This window comes from Prionailurus bengalensis, chromosome A3, assembly GCF_016509475.1.
Source record: "Prionailurus bengalensis isolate Pbe53 chromosome A3, Fcat_Pben_1.1_paternal_pri, whole genome shotgun sequence".
NCBI classification, from domain to species: Eukaryota; Metazoa; Chordata; class Mammalia; order Carnivora; family Felidae; genus Prionailurus; species Prionailurus bengalensis.
The window spans coordinates 3,641,458-3,656,035 of NC_057354.1; the positions used below are offsets into that span (position 1 = coordinate 3,641,458).

The 14,578-nt window shown below is 40.8% G+C and overlaps 1 protein-coding gene across 3 annotated transcripts in view; it reads left to right on the forward strand.

The window, feature by feature from the left end:
• SYCP2 (synaptonemal complex protein 2) overlaps nucleotides 1-7,281 on the forward strand; it is a 79,857-nt gene extending 72,576 nt beyond the window's left edge. For all 3 annotated transcript variants that reach the window (XM_043553549.1, XM_043553548.1, XM_043553550.1), the window contains exons 35-43: nucleotides 2,342-2,432; nucleotides 2,695-2,847; nucleotides 3,380-3,507; nucleotides 4,511-4,605; nucleotides 4,683-4,782; nucleotides 5,225-5,283; nucleotides 5,389-5,467; nucleotides 5,556-5,612; nucleotides 6,452-7,281. In XM_043553549.1, the coding sequence (XP_043409484.1) occupies nucleotides 2,342-2,432; nucleotides 2,695-2,847; nucleotides 3,380-3,507; nucleotides 4,511-4,605; nucleotides 4,683-4,782; nucleotides 5,225-5,283; nucleotides 5,389-5,467; nucleotides 5,556-5,612; nucleotides 6,452-6,529 (840 nt within the window). In that variant the 3' untranslated portion in view covers nucleotides 6,530-7,281. The remainder of the gene's footprint in view (nucleotides 1-2,341; nucleotides 2,433-2,694; nucleotides 2,848-3,379; nucleotides 3,508-4,510; nucleotides 4,606-4,682; nucleotides 4,783-5,224; nucleotides 5,284-5,388; nucleotides 5,468-5,555; nucleotides 5,613-6,451) is intronic.
• The last annotated feature ends 7,297 nt before the right edge of the window (nucleotides 7,282-14,578 follow it).

Consider the following 14,578-nt stretch of genomic DNA (forward strand, 5'->3'; position numbering starts at 1 on the left):
AACTCCCAAAGCACCTTCGCAAGGCTCTCAGTTGCAGAACACCAGTTTTCCACCAGGTCACCATCCCACGGTCCTTTGCTGTACCATCCTTCGTGTCCCTGAATCCTTCAGTCCCTCCAGTGTCCCTCCCGTCTTGCAAATCTCAAAACGTAGGGGATTCCCTGCCCACTTTGCTTTCAGGCTACGCTGTGCTAGTCAGAATTTTAATTGTTACATATTTATTGGCCATTTGTTTCCCGTTTACTGTTGACTCTGAGATATTAGAAATTTGCTATATAAATTAGTTCTGTCAGCTTATGTGATAGTGGCAGTTTTCTCTACGGTTTTAACTGTTACCAGATGTTCTGTTTGTGATCACCAATCTGATGTGTAGTGTATAACTTTGATTTGCATTTTACCGATTAAAAACGTCAGTGAGTTCTTCATGTTTTTTGGCCATTTTGTGAATTGCCTTTTTTTGCTAATTTTTAATTGTTTGACTTTTTTTTTTTTTATAAACTTGTAGTTCTTAAAATAGTCTAGATACTCTAAATTGCTTATGTATGTGCAGTGCAAACATTCTTTTTCCAGTAGCTATAATTTCACTTAAATGAAAAATTTCCATATGACAAAACTTGTTATAATGGAATTTACCAGAGTCTTTCTGTGATCAAGAAATCCCTCAGCTATGGTCATATTTTCCTTTCTTGTAAAATGTTAGTTTTAACTTGTAGGTTTTCAGTCTTTCTCGGGCATTAGTGCAGCATCATACATGAAGTGCCCTCCTTTGTCCATCGTTCGTAATGCTAATCTGGGCACAGCCTAGGCAACCTGGAGGGCCAACTGCTGGGCAGTGTTCCGTGTGACTGGCCAGTCTGTCTCTGTGCTAATGCCCCATTGCTGTCGTTGGTATAGACTTTAACACTTGCAGGCTGTTTCACCAACCCCGCCCCTCTCATTGTTTTGCTTAAAATCTTCATGGCCCTTGAATCATCCATGTAAATTTTGGAATTACTTTGTTTGAGGGAAGAATGCCATTTCCTAGTATTGATACTGGGTGCTTTCTCACCCATATATTTTTCTTTCTACATTTTGGTGTTATTGCCAAAAAATGATGCCAAATCTTCCACAAAGAAAATTAATTCCCGTATTTTATGGATTTTCTTTTTGCTGTACTAAAAAAAAAAAACCTTACAATTTTTTTCTGGGTTTTTAATGTTTTTGCTTTGTATAGAAACACTATGGATTTTTATATCTCCACCTACCTTCACTAATTTTGTCATAATTCCCTGCCTAGGTTCTCTTGGATTCTGGATATAGACAGTTACTCATGATAACTTGTGCATTTCCCATTCCTGTCCTTATACTTAAGTTTTTTTATTGTTAAGGTGACTGTGACCTTTGGGGAAATGTCAAATAAATGCCATACTAGCAGACACACTTACCCATCGTTTTTGGTAGATACTTATCAAATTAATGTTGTAGTTGTCCAAGGACTTTTTCCCTTTTTGTTATAAATGGGTGTCGAGTTTTAGCAGCAAATGAATTATTCCCTCGAAACATAAGTAGTTTTGGTTGAATATTGTTGTGGTTTTGTTTGGGGCTTTAAATAATTTTCTAATTTCCTTTGGGTTTCTGTAGGTCTTGCTCATTCATAGCCCAGGCATACTCCAATTTATAATACTGTTGTGCACAGAAAAAATAATAAGTTCCGTGGTGCTTACATAAGGAACACATAATTTTCCACCAGCTATTCAGATGGAAACACAGTTTGGGAAAAAACAGTATATCAAAGTTGAACTTGCACGTAACAAAGAAGATCACATACAGGAGCAATAGAGGTTTGAAGGACACTATAGCCATCAGACTTAAACTAAGATGGTTCTTATAAGAATCAGACTACTGGCCCTAAATAATCAATATATTTTAATATTTTTCAACGGTTATTACTGGAAAATCTGATGTTTAAAGTATGCAGATCATGGAAAAAAGTTGAAATTTTTGAAATGAGAAGTTGTAAGTTCTCAAATAGTGAAGATATAGTTGCTGAGCCACTGACATGTATTTGTAATGGGGACTTTCTGGTTTCACGATTATTTAGGAATCGGTTGAACTTCGTGCCACTACCGCAGTCCATAGCCCATCAACAAAAATATTTTTAATAATCTGTAAGACACAGAACGGTAAATGCAAAATTTTACAGCTTGGCGGAGGAGGGCTGGGAAGGGACCTAAACAAAAGTATCTGAAAAAAGAATGGACGTTTGCAAATTGACTTGCTTTAGGGTTTGAGAAGGATGATCAAAGGTGAAGCCAAGAGGACTTACAGAATTTTTTCCCCCAATTTCTAATACCTGTTTTAGGGAAATCATTCCGCATCTCCACTATCTATGTCTAGTGAAGGAAGAGAGCAAATACGGTGCGACATTCCTTGTGACTCTACTCATGTATCAGGTTTGTAGTCACAGCATTGCTTTAAAAACAATATTGTTGAACTACTATGCAATTTCACTTTCTAAAGGAATTACATTTTAAGTCATACCATTTATTCAATATAGCTAATGTCAAATTGAAAATAAGCTGGAGAGAATTTAATGTACAGCTGCCTAAAACAATGCAAATAAATAACTGAAAGGCTTTTTTAATAAAAGCAAGAAAATTATTAGGTTATTTTTGATCAAGATTGTAGCGCTATTGTTTTTTAACTGTTCCTAAGGCCCCACACAGCATTTTAGTCGCAAACGAATATACATAGAAGAAGATAATCTAAGTAATGCTGATGTAGTAGAAGAGGAGGAGGAAGGGAGAGTATACTTGCTTCCCAAAAAACTATCCAGAACTGAAGACACAGATAATCACACTTATAAAGGTAGGTAGATCAAATGCCTGTGTCAAAATGCAATTAATTGTAGAAGATGGTTTTTGAGATCTTAAATGATACACACACACACACAAAATCCCCTTTGTAAAGAGAACTTTGGATAAGTCTCATAAGGATGATGCTCTATCACCTATCACCAAGTTCACTTTATGTGAATAATATAGTTAGTAAGGGTCTTTGTGCCCTAAATCTTCTTTATAATTCTATTACTGATTACCACGTTTTACTAGAATGTAAATTTACAGATATTGGTATGCCACTAAATATTTGGTTATTAACATGGAAATAGTTTAAAAAAATAACCATTCCAAAAAACATTCCATTTCACTGTTAACATTTTTGCCTCAATACCCATGCCAAGAGGATTTTTTAGAAATGAAAATATTTTTAACTACCTTTTATGTCATGTCATTAGATCACACATAGAATCTGAAAATAAGATTTTTGTCCTCAGCCTCATGACAAGTAAGGCTAAATTTGTAATAATGCATATCTTCAGCTGATTGTCTCCATTTTTTAGTATCTGAAAGTGTATCTCCGTTATCAACAAATGACTTGTCTCTTCCTGCGGAGAGCTGGGAAAGTGAAATTTCAGGTGTGGGGATGATGTGTGAGAAGCTCAATACAGAATTTAGGAGGAAATTTCATGTAAGTTACCCTTCTTTAAATGACAATTTTATACCCGATAAAATAACATGCCACCTGTCTACTAGGCTAGCAGCTCGTTTGGTCCTTTGGCAACAACACACCCGTTTAGGAACTCGCTTTTCCTCACGGACCGGTGAGGATCGGAGTGATTTGTCTTCTAAGCCTGGTTTCTCTTCTCAAGTCTGTGCATTTTCCATAGTCTTTCTTTTCCTAGATTCTTTATTTTCCTTTTCAGTTTACCGTTTTGACCCTTCCGTGCTTTTTCTTTCGGTCCGAACAATTTTCTTTCCGTGCCTCATGTTTTCATTGCGCGGAGATGACAGCTGGCAAGGTTGCTGCAGTCGAGGAGGAAGCCGGAGGACTCCTCTCGCACTGCTTTACCAGGTCACTGCTCGTGGAGCCTTAGCCACTTGAGGCTCCAGCGAGGCGATGTTTGCAAAAAGACTTTCTAAAACAATTAACTCTTGTTTTCTCCACCTACCTCTTTATCTCACATGCCTGTGCTGGGAGTACTCGGCTTCGCCTCCTGTTAACCCGCGTGGAAAAACACCTTGTCTTTTTCCTCCGTCTGAAATAAGATTCTGTATATTTTAATTATCAAAGGGCAACCTATAAACAGAGAAGCCGCCCTGATTTATGTGTATCTGTTCTGTTCTGCATCTGGCTAGATCAAGCAAATATATGTTTTTGTGGAAGACAGTCATTCTGAGTGTGAATTTGGGCTTTGTTCCTGAAGAGAATTATAATCACTAGCATTTTTATAAATAGGGTGTGGTGTCCTTATGGAAACAATGATCAATTCAATCCTTAGAATTTTCTTGATGGAACCAGACACTGCCCTGACTGAGCTTTTTTTTTAACACTTCAGTTTAAATCACCAAGTTTTTCATTTTTCACTTCTGAGTTTTTCTTAGTCATTTGCATGGTAAAGGCTTTGTTATTAACAGTCTTGGTTAAATTATTATTTTGTGAAGAGTTTTCAAGTTAAAAATGTGTTTTTCAGATCCGCCAAAAAATGATGGATTATTTTGCAAAGCAGTCTTGGAAAACAGCTCAACAACATCTGACCAACATGAACCATCAGATTCAGGAGTACAGGTCTGTACTAAAAGCCTTTTTTGCAGTCTTCTGAATGCTATAGTTTAAAATTTTTTTTCATTTTGTTTCCTTAATAGGATCAAAAAACTCGATAAATTCCAATTCATCATCATAGAGGAGCTGGAGAATTTTGAAAAAGATTCACAGTCTTTAAAAGATTTGGAGAAGGAATTTGTGGTTTGTGCTTTTAAGAATTTTTTTAAAGAGCCACACTCAGGAAAACTTCTGTTAATTTTGTTCTTTAGAAAATTGTTTTAGGGGTGCCTGGGTGGCTCAGTCAGTGAAGCGTCTGACTTTGGCTCAGGTCATGATCTCATGGAGCATGAGTTCGGGCCCCGCACCGGGCTCTGTGCAGGCCTGCTTCAGATTCTGTGTCTCCCATTCACACTCTCTCTCTCTCTCAAAAAATAAACATTAAACATTAAAAACAATAGTTTTAGGTTTCATATACACACACCTATAGACTGAAGCTTATGATGAGTACCTTTGATAATATGGGGAAAACCCTGAGACAGTGTATGACGTCTAGAATATGCTGGGCATCTAGCCAAGTTTATTTAAACTAGGAATAGGAACGTAGGAATTCTGCAAGTTTTATTTTTTGTATTTTTAAATGTAGGAATTGGGAGAGAAGATATTTCAGAAGTACAGTGCCTATCAAAAAAGTGAGCTGCAGAGGTTGGTGTGGCATTCTTAATGACTATGACCTATATACACTTTCAATTTTTAAATATAAACGTAATTGCAATATCCTAGCAATTCAAAAGTGACTTCCTCTGCTAGGCTTCACCACTTGAAAGCGTCACTGGACAAAAATGTCTTCTACAACACTGATTACGAAGACGCTATTTTTACATCTGAGGTACAAGCTTTTTTACACTCCTATAATCGGTACAGTTTCGCTGTGAAAATCTGACGGTAAACGTCATGGATGCAATACTGCTTTACAGATGTGCTCGATGAAGGAGGACATGAAGGTGCTGCAGGAACAGCTTCTGAAGGACACGGTGGGTCGGCTGCCCCCTCTTTCAGTTTAGTGCTTCCGTCTCTTGTAGCGGCGACTTCTTCCACAGCCTTTTCTCCTGTGGGGATGGAGAGAGGCTTTCAGCCCAGTGGGTTTAGTTCTTTAAACTGGAATAATGGGAGCAAGTCTAGAGTACGATATTAATGGAGGTGATTTAAATGAGTCCCTCCTAAGGGAGTACCAGTTCGGAAATGTTTACATGAGCTAAAAGAGTAACTTCTTTGTTCTGTACCCGGCAGCAGGCCTGTGCCTTCTGAAGAAGGTGTGCCAGGACAGAGCTACCGGAATCGCTGTCTGCTTGGACAGCAGGACTCCATTAACTTAGATTGCAGGGTGAAAGTAGTGGACTTTGATCAAAGGTCTAGTAGCCCAGCAGCTGCATTCTGGGGGCAAAGACCCTTGGCGGGGAGGGGAGGGGTCCAAAGGCACTGCTCTCAACGATGGCATTTTCCATGTAGACTTGAAGACTTCCTGTACACAGAGCACTAGTGTACTTGCTCCCTTAATAGAACCTCAGCAGACTGTCGTGGCGAAGACGGTTTGGAGGGGAGCAGTCTAGAAAGAAATGTCAACAGCAATTTGGGCTTAAAAGACCGGATCTCTACACTGAGCGCCTAGAATATCCGTGTTGAGCCCTGAACTCCGGAGACACCTAGGAATAGATCCTGGGGGGCTAGATAGAATGAGCGCTGATACAAAATACCTTTAGGAAAGGGGTTGTTTTGAAAAGAATCCCTAATAACAGCTAGCCTTTTTCTTTCCGTTTGATGGTTTTATAGTGATCATTTAAAATCTAAGTGTGATTTTCCCCCCCGGCTATAGCAAGAAGAGGAGCTTCTCAACGTACGCAGAGGACTGATGTCATTATTCATGGCTCATGAAAGAAACGTTCATGTGTGATGCCTGGGTGTTAGCGATTAGTTGTAGCCACTTACCCCTTTTTGTGTATACCAGGAAATCCCACAGTAGCTCTACCGAGAGAAAAACAGACGTCACCCAGGCAAGAGTACTTTTGTAGGAGCCTCCAAATCCAAAGAAATTGTTGTCTTATGGATGAGAAAGAACCACTATAACATGACTGCAGCCTCAAAAGACCTTTGTCTGTATAGTACTGTTCTTTTTTTAGGGAAAAATTTTGGGAAAACCAAATAGTGAAAGGAATTTTGCTTGTTTCTGTAGGACTGTTTATGTTGGACAAATCTTACTGAGTTAACTATACTCACAAAACTAGTTTCTTTAATAAACTAAAACTTACCATATAAAATGTACTTTTAAATGAATACAGTTTGGACTAAATATAAGGTATTACTAGTTCGGAGTATACTACATGCAATAAAAACTTGGCCCTGCTGAGAAGGGGGAGAAGCCTCTGATTTCAGATGCTTACCGGAGTGAGAGTCGGTACTTCTGGCCCACTGCCGGAGAGTGTATTTATTCAGTTATGGCACCTGTATTAGAAGGCATTAAACAGCCTATAAGAGTTCCTGTATTTTCTAAATATTTTAATTCCAGGTAGCTACCTTAACTCCTAAGCATGCTCTTTTGACAAGTACTTTTTAAGCTCCTACTATTCACTGTAATATTTTGCTAGAATATAAAAATACACTTAATATATTAAAGTTGAAATAAATGCTGTGCCACTTGGATAAGGATTATAAATAAAATGTGAATCATTTCCCCATTTTACGAACATCGGATCAAACACAACATCCTCGTACAATCAGACATCTGGAGTATGAAATTAGGCAGCCTCACTCACTATTTTAATGGTAACAGAGAATTTTACTACTACCAGCACTGAAGTAGCACGATAGAAGTGGCTTTTCTCAGTCTGGACAAGCAGAGGAAAACCCTTTCCGTCTTAGCTTTATTCCATTACTGATAGGGTAGCCGGCATTTTATGGCACGAGACAGCGACAGCTGTCTAACAGTAAATAATACTCGGAGGAATTGCAACTCCGTGTTTCCCTGCGAGACGTGAGAGCTGCTCGCATGACGACCACCTCCCTGCACACCTCCTCTGCGGCCACACTCACCGTACGTGTACGCCAGCCCGAGTGTGAGCTGTGACCTGGCCAGTGCCAGTAGCTGCTCCCCCTCTGAATCTCCGTTTCCAGCCTTCTTACCGCGCTGACCTTTGTCGCGTCTCTCCAGCTTGCTGTCTAGAGTAGCCCTGGGCTGTTCACGCCACCACTGCTCCGCTAAGCCTGTTCCCTTTCTTGTCTGTCTTTCCTTCCTTACCTATTCTCGGCTCTTCAGTCGAAAAGAACTCTCTCCTCTCACTGCATCCGCTAATTCACACCCCTCATTCCACAACCTGAACGTCACTGGAGCCAAGTCATATAATCAAGCTTAAACTTAGGACGGCAGATTTCAAATGGCTGCGTGACAATCCTCACTTGCCCCTTATAATTGGCTTTGCCTCTTTTCCGGAGTATCATTGCATCTCAGTACCTCCCTCTGTCCTTAGTTCTTCCCCATGTAGCTGAGGGCCTCACTTCCCACTTGCCCGTCCTTTCTCCCTGAATTCTGACATGTTACCTGTCAATACCGGCATTTCCCAATTTCCCACATGTTCCAGTGGCACATGTGCCTCTTCATTTAAGGACCGTCCCCACCAGTGCTCTGCATCTGACCGTCTCTGGCATCTCGCTGCAGGGTGTGTGGCCCACACTTACTAACACACACACGAAACGAAACAAGGCCTTTAGCACCAAGCTCCCCTCTGACTGCTGCCCGTCCCGTGTAATTCTCTACTCACCTCCACACAGAGCATAGGGAAAGAATTTTCCCCAGTTACTATCTCAGCTTGTACACTTCTTGCATACGCTTCACCTTCCCTCAGCCCAGCTGCTTTACTTACTATTTCCCCGAAACGACTTTTTATCAAAATCATCAGTGATTGATTTTACCAAGTTTAATCTCTATCTTCTTCTTAACTCAGCTTCTCAGTGCTTTGTCACCCAGACTTGGCCTGGCATATTTTCCATTCCTTGTCTCGCCCCTGGCTTCCCCTTTACCTCTGGATGTGGGGCTCATTCCTCAATCTACGCTTCCTCCTTAGGTAACTGCATCTGGTTCCACGTAATCATCTGTGTTGATGACTTCCAGATGTATCCAGGTTCTGACCCTTGCTTTGTACATCAGCATCTCATATACACTCATTATTGACAGTTCTAACAAGCATCTCAGGTCTCAAAACAACCCTTGATTTCTCTCCCTTGGCATTCCTTCTCAACACCAAAGGAAAAATAAACATCGTCTCTCCATCTCAGTAAATGTCGCTTTTAGCCACCCGACTATGCAAGCCAAAACCTAGAAGGAATTTCTGATTTCTCTTTTTCCCTTAACTGAAACTAAGTGGCCACTTAGTTGATCAAATCCTGTGGATTTTACTGCCCAAGTATGTTCCAAATGTGTAATTTCTGTCACTTGCACTGTCACTACTATTGACAGTGTCACTGTTTCTCACACAGACTACCATACCAGCCTCCTGAATGGCTCTCCAGCCCTCACACTTGCTCCCACAATACTTTATTTACTTTGCAGCCAATATATTCTTGCTAAGTCATAAATCCTAGCGTGCCACTTCCTTACTTGAGACTCCAGTGACTGCATCCTCTTAACTAATGGGTCAAAGAATAAATCAAAGGGAGATGAGAATATACTTTGGGACAAACAGAAATGCAGCATCATGGAACTTCTATGACACAGTGAAATCACTGAGAGGGAAGTTTACAGCTGCAAATTTATAGAAGTTAAAAACAACTCCAATCAGTAACCCAACTTTAAAAAACTAGGAGAAAGAGTGACACCCAAAGCTGTTAGAAGGAAGGAAATAATAAAATATTGGGGATTTAAGAAAAAAACACAGAATAGAAAAGCAAAAGAAAATCAAAACCAAAAGTTGGTAAACCATTATTAGACTGAGATACACAGAAGACTAAAATTTCTAAAATCAGGAATGAAAATTTGGGACATTACCACTGACATGATCATGAGAGGATCATGAGAATACTATAGAGAGTCATATGGCAACAAATTAGATAATTCATGTGAAAGTGGTGAATTCCTAGAAACACAAACTACCAAAACTTACTTCAGGAGAAACAAAATCTGAACAGTCCTATAACACGTGAAGAGATTGAATCCGTAATCAACAAAGAATTCTACCAAGTATTTAAATAAGAATTAACACCAGAAGATAGAAGAGAGAACGTTCCTAACTCACTCTATGAGACCAGCATTCCCTTGCTCCCAAAATCAAAGACCTCACAAGAAAACTACAGACCAGTATACTTTACGAACGCAAGGTAAAAATCCTCCACAAAATAACAGCAAGCTGGATTCAGCAGCACATTAAAAGGAACGCATTTAATGAAGGAGGTAAAAGATTTGCACATGGAAACCATGAGATGTCAGTAGAAATTCAAGATCTGAGTGAGTGGAAAGACATCTTGTGGTCGAGTGCAAAACTTAATATTGTCAAGATGGCAGTCCTCTGAAGTAATTTACAGATTAAATGCAATCCCTGTCAAAATCCCAATGGCCTTTTTGCAGAAATAAAAAAGCTGATCCTAAAAATCAAATGGAGATGGAAGGGGCCCCACAAAGCAAAACAACCTCAAAAAAATAATACAGTTGGAATACTCACACTTTGTAATGTTAACACTGAACTACAAAGCTACATCAATGAAAAGAGTGTAGTGACTCAATAGGGAAAGATACCTAGGCCAGTGGAATAGAAACGGTGGTCCAGAGGTAAGCCTGCTCGCCTGTGGCCAACCGAGTTTCATCGAGAGTGCTAAGCCATTTGGTGGGGAAACGAACAATCTTTAACACATAGCTCAGGACAGCTGGCTAGCCCCATGCCAAGCAGTGAGGTTGTGCCCTGACCTTACACACACATAAAAGATAAACTGATCCAAAATTCTTAGGAAAAAACATAGGAGTAAGTCTTCATGACCTTGGATTTAGCAGTGGAGTCTTAGATAAGACACCAAAAGCACCAGCAACATAAAACAAATGGGACTTAAAAAAAAAAATGAAAACCTTTGTGCAAAAATACTTTAATAAGAGTGGGAAGACAGCCTACAGAATGGGAGAAAATGCTTGCACTTACCTGATTAGGATCTAATATTGAGACTATATAAAGAATTCTTACAACTAAGCAACAGAATAACAAATGACCCAATTAAAACATGGGCGAGGGACTTGCGTGACCATTTCTCCAGGGAAGATGTACACCTGGCCAACCAGCACACGAACATGCACAGAATATCATCAGTCGTTAGGAAACTGCAAGTCAAAACCGTAACGAGATGGCACTTCACACCCGCCAGAATGGCTAGAGTCAAGGAACACAAAATGCGTTGGCAAGCTTGTGCAAGAATTGGAACCCTTGTGTGTTTCTGGGGAAGTAAACTACTACCAGCCGCTGTGAAAACCAGTTTGGTGGTTCCTCAAGAGTTAAATGTGGAATTATCCCATGACTCAGCAATCTCACCCTTTGGTATCTACCGTAAGAATTGAAGACATTTAACAAATACCTAAGAATGTGTACCAGTCACAAGGGCCAATGTGGACACGACCCAAGTGGGCATTAAATGAATAAACATATGTAGAGTATCTACACATGGACTATTTACTCAGCCACAAAAGGAAGAAATACTGATTCATGTTACAGTGTAGACGAGCTTCAAGAACATTATGCTAAGTGAAAAAATAAACATGAGGTTACACCATAGAAGTGGACTATTATGCAATCTCCAGAATATGTAAATCCACGGAGACAAAGCAGATGAGTGGCTGCCAGGGGCTGGGGGAGGGGGAAGCTAAGGAGAACCTGCTTCAAGGGTACAGAGCCTCTTCGTGATGGAAATGTTTTGGAACTAGATAGAAGCGGCGGTTGTATGGGCTTGTGAGTGTATTAAATGCCACCAAAGTGCACTCAACATGGTTAGCTTTAGGTCTTCTGAATTTCACCTCACTTTACTTAAAAATGAAAAACCACCACCCACAAAACCTCTCCAGAGGTGTCCTTTGCACTTTACAACCCACCTTTATAGCGGGACCTAAAAGTCCCCACGTGAGCTGGCCTCTGTCCCTTTCCTCACCCTTATTTCCTACTCCTCTCGTTCAGACTTCAAGCAACGTGCCTTGAACAATCACATTCCTACCTTAGAGTCTTTGTTCCTGGGAACTTGCTGTCCTTTAGGTCCCATGTAAGTGAGACCTCTTCAGAGAGATCTTCCCTCACAATCCTGTTAATGTTAATATCACTCCAGAAATTTCTTTCTTCTTCCCTTCCATAACCCCACTCCTATAAATCCTAGGAGAACAGGAAGCTTGTCTTATTCACTTGTGAACAGTAACTTACACCACTATTTCCAGAACCTAAAAAGTGCCCTAAAAAGCCAGCTTGCAACAATGTGAACAAGTAAGTGAACAAATGTAGCATTTCTAGATAGGACTTTACTGAAACCAGAGAGGGCCAATGTACCCAAAACTCAGACCCTCAAATTTTATGGAGTTGCAGCATTCCCATTAAAATTGATACAAAATATTAGCCAATCAGCCACTTGAGCCTCTGTTAGAGGACACATACTGCGCTCCACTCTAGACACAGATGAGTGAGAGATCAACCCTTTTACTTAAAAATGAAATTCAAGGTAGTGATGCAGAATCCTAGGGACTTCCATTTGCTTGGCCCCTTGGAAGAAATGTGTAGGGGTATCAATTGTGCATAGATGTTATCAAAGAAGAGGTTATATTTTTTTTATGGCTGGGCTTGTAATGTTTAGTTTGGGGAGGTTTTAAAACACATCAGGTCAAAATATCCATGGGAATATTCTAAAATAACATCTAGAGGAAAAGAATTCAGTACATCCCCCCCCCCCCCAACCAGGAATACAGATGTTTATTTTTTAGTGTTTATTTTTGAGAGAGAAGGGGGGGGGGGAAGAGAGAGGGAGACAGAATCAGAAGTAGGCTCCAGGCTCTCAGCTGTCAGCACGGAGCCTGATGGGGGGCTCGAACCCACGAACCAGGAGATCATGGCCTGAGTCAAAGTCAGGCACTTAACCGACTGAGCCACCCAGGCACCCCAGGAATCAGATGTTTTTAATGAGGTTTGTCTGTTGTGCTATCTTGAACTTCAGATACTATAATTTTGGTTTATGCTGCAATAGCATTAATTTTAAATGCAAGGGAGGGGCGCCTGGGTGGCGCAGTCGGTTAAGCGTCCGACTTCAGCCAGGTCACGATCTCGCGGTCCGTGAGTTCGAGCCCCGCGTCAGGCTCTGGGCTGATGGCTCGGAGCCTGGAGCCTGTTTCCGATTCTGTGTCTCCCTCTCTCTCTGCCCCTCCCCTGTTCATGCTCTGTCTCTCTCTGTCCCAAAAATAAACGTTGAAAAAAAAAAATTTTTAAATGCAAGGGAGTTGGAGGGGTGAGGGTTTTCACAGTAATGAAATGCCTGCCTTAACATCAATAGGGCCTTTACTATTCACCTAATAAAATGTGCATTTTATGCAAGTCAAGTACTGTCAGTATGAGATTACAATGAATACTGATGTTTGGGACAGATTTCATGTTTAAGCAATTTTAAGCTTATTTAGAAACAATGTAGCTGTTTCGCTTTGTTCTGTGTAGTTGATTTTTAACATTTTCTATTATATATCTATTTAAACTTAAGAAAAATTAGAGCAGCCGTTGGTAAATTATCTAAAAGACCATACAGGAAATGTTTTAGGCTTTGTGGACCAATAGGAAAATTTGAGTGCCGGAAGCCGAGCTATCCAACCGGCCTGATGGCAGGGCCCGGGCGGTGGACGGATCGGGACTGCAGGGCAGCCTGCCAACAGTAAAGCTTCTTGTACTCCAGCTTTTATGTAATCTTGCCTTAACTAAAGTACCTGGGGAATTATGTGTTGGGGAATTGCCCTCGACAGGCCTCCTGGGAAAAGAACCATTGGGAAAGAAAGAGGGTTCCGCAAGGAGACTGTGCGGCCCTACGTTTAGCCCTTGCCACCCCCTATAAAGACTCCTCTACCCAAAGGAAGGATAGCCTCGTACATTTCCCAGCCAAGGAGGGAGCAAGTGGATTTGAAAGCCCCACTCTGGCAACTAAGGAGCGTATCTATGGGCACAAGTTACTCCAACCCCTAGGCCCACTTGGCCCCCAGGAGGCATTCCAGATGATGACTGAACCTAGTCGGTTAAGGGACAGAATGGTTCATTAGTTCCCAGGTGCATTGTCTCTCTGAGAATGTGTAAGGCGTGGGTTCCTAAGGCCCTCTTGGCCCCCTTCTAGCACCTTGGACCGAGGCGAACACTTTTGTTCCTCAAGCCACAAGTGGTTCAGGGAAACAACTAACAGGTCATGTCCCTGTAACTGTTCCACTTGAGGTGTTGAGAGATAAATGACCTTTCATGAAAACAGCAAGGCAGATGCCTTATAGATTATAGATAAACGTAGATAATGAAAATAATGTAAGAAATTAATAAGCAAAGGGCAGGAGGGAACGTCATGAGAAAATTACATGTTATTCCTTAAAGGGTGATTATACATAGGAACATTTTTAGAATTAGGTAATGCCAGAAAACATAGATGACGCACAGTACAAGGAAATTGCTAACAAATATGCCACGTTTGCCACAATAAAGCGGCCAGTTCAACACACTGCTGTGGTCTGTGTTCATTTTTATTTTTGTTCTATTTTTTTTTTTTTTTTCACTTTTTCGCCGACGCTGTTCATCCTTCGGGAACCCCTGGACCTAATGGAGCAGGACTCTGGCATTTGAGGATATATATAGGTCTTGTATAAACATGTCAAGTTGTAACCGTTTAAAAATGTACGATCCAGGGGCGCCTGGGTGGCGCAGTCGGTTAAGCGTCCGACTTCAGCCAGGTCACGATTTCGCGGTCCGTGAGTTCGAGCCCCGCGTCA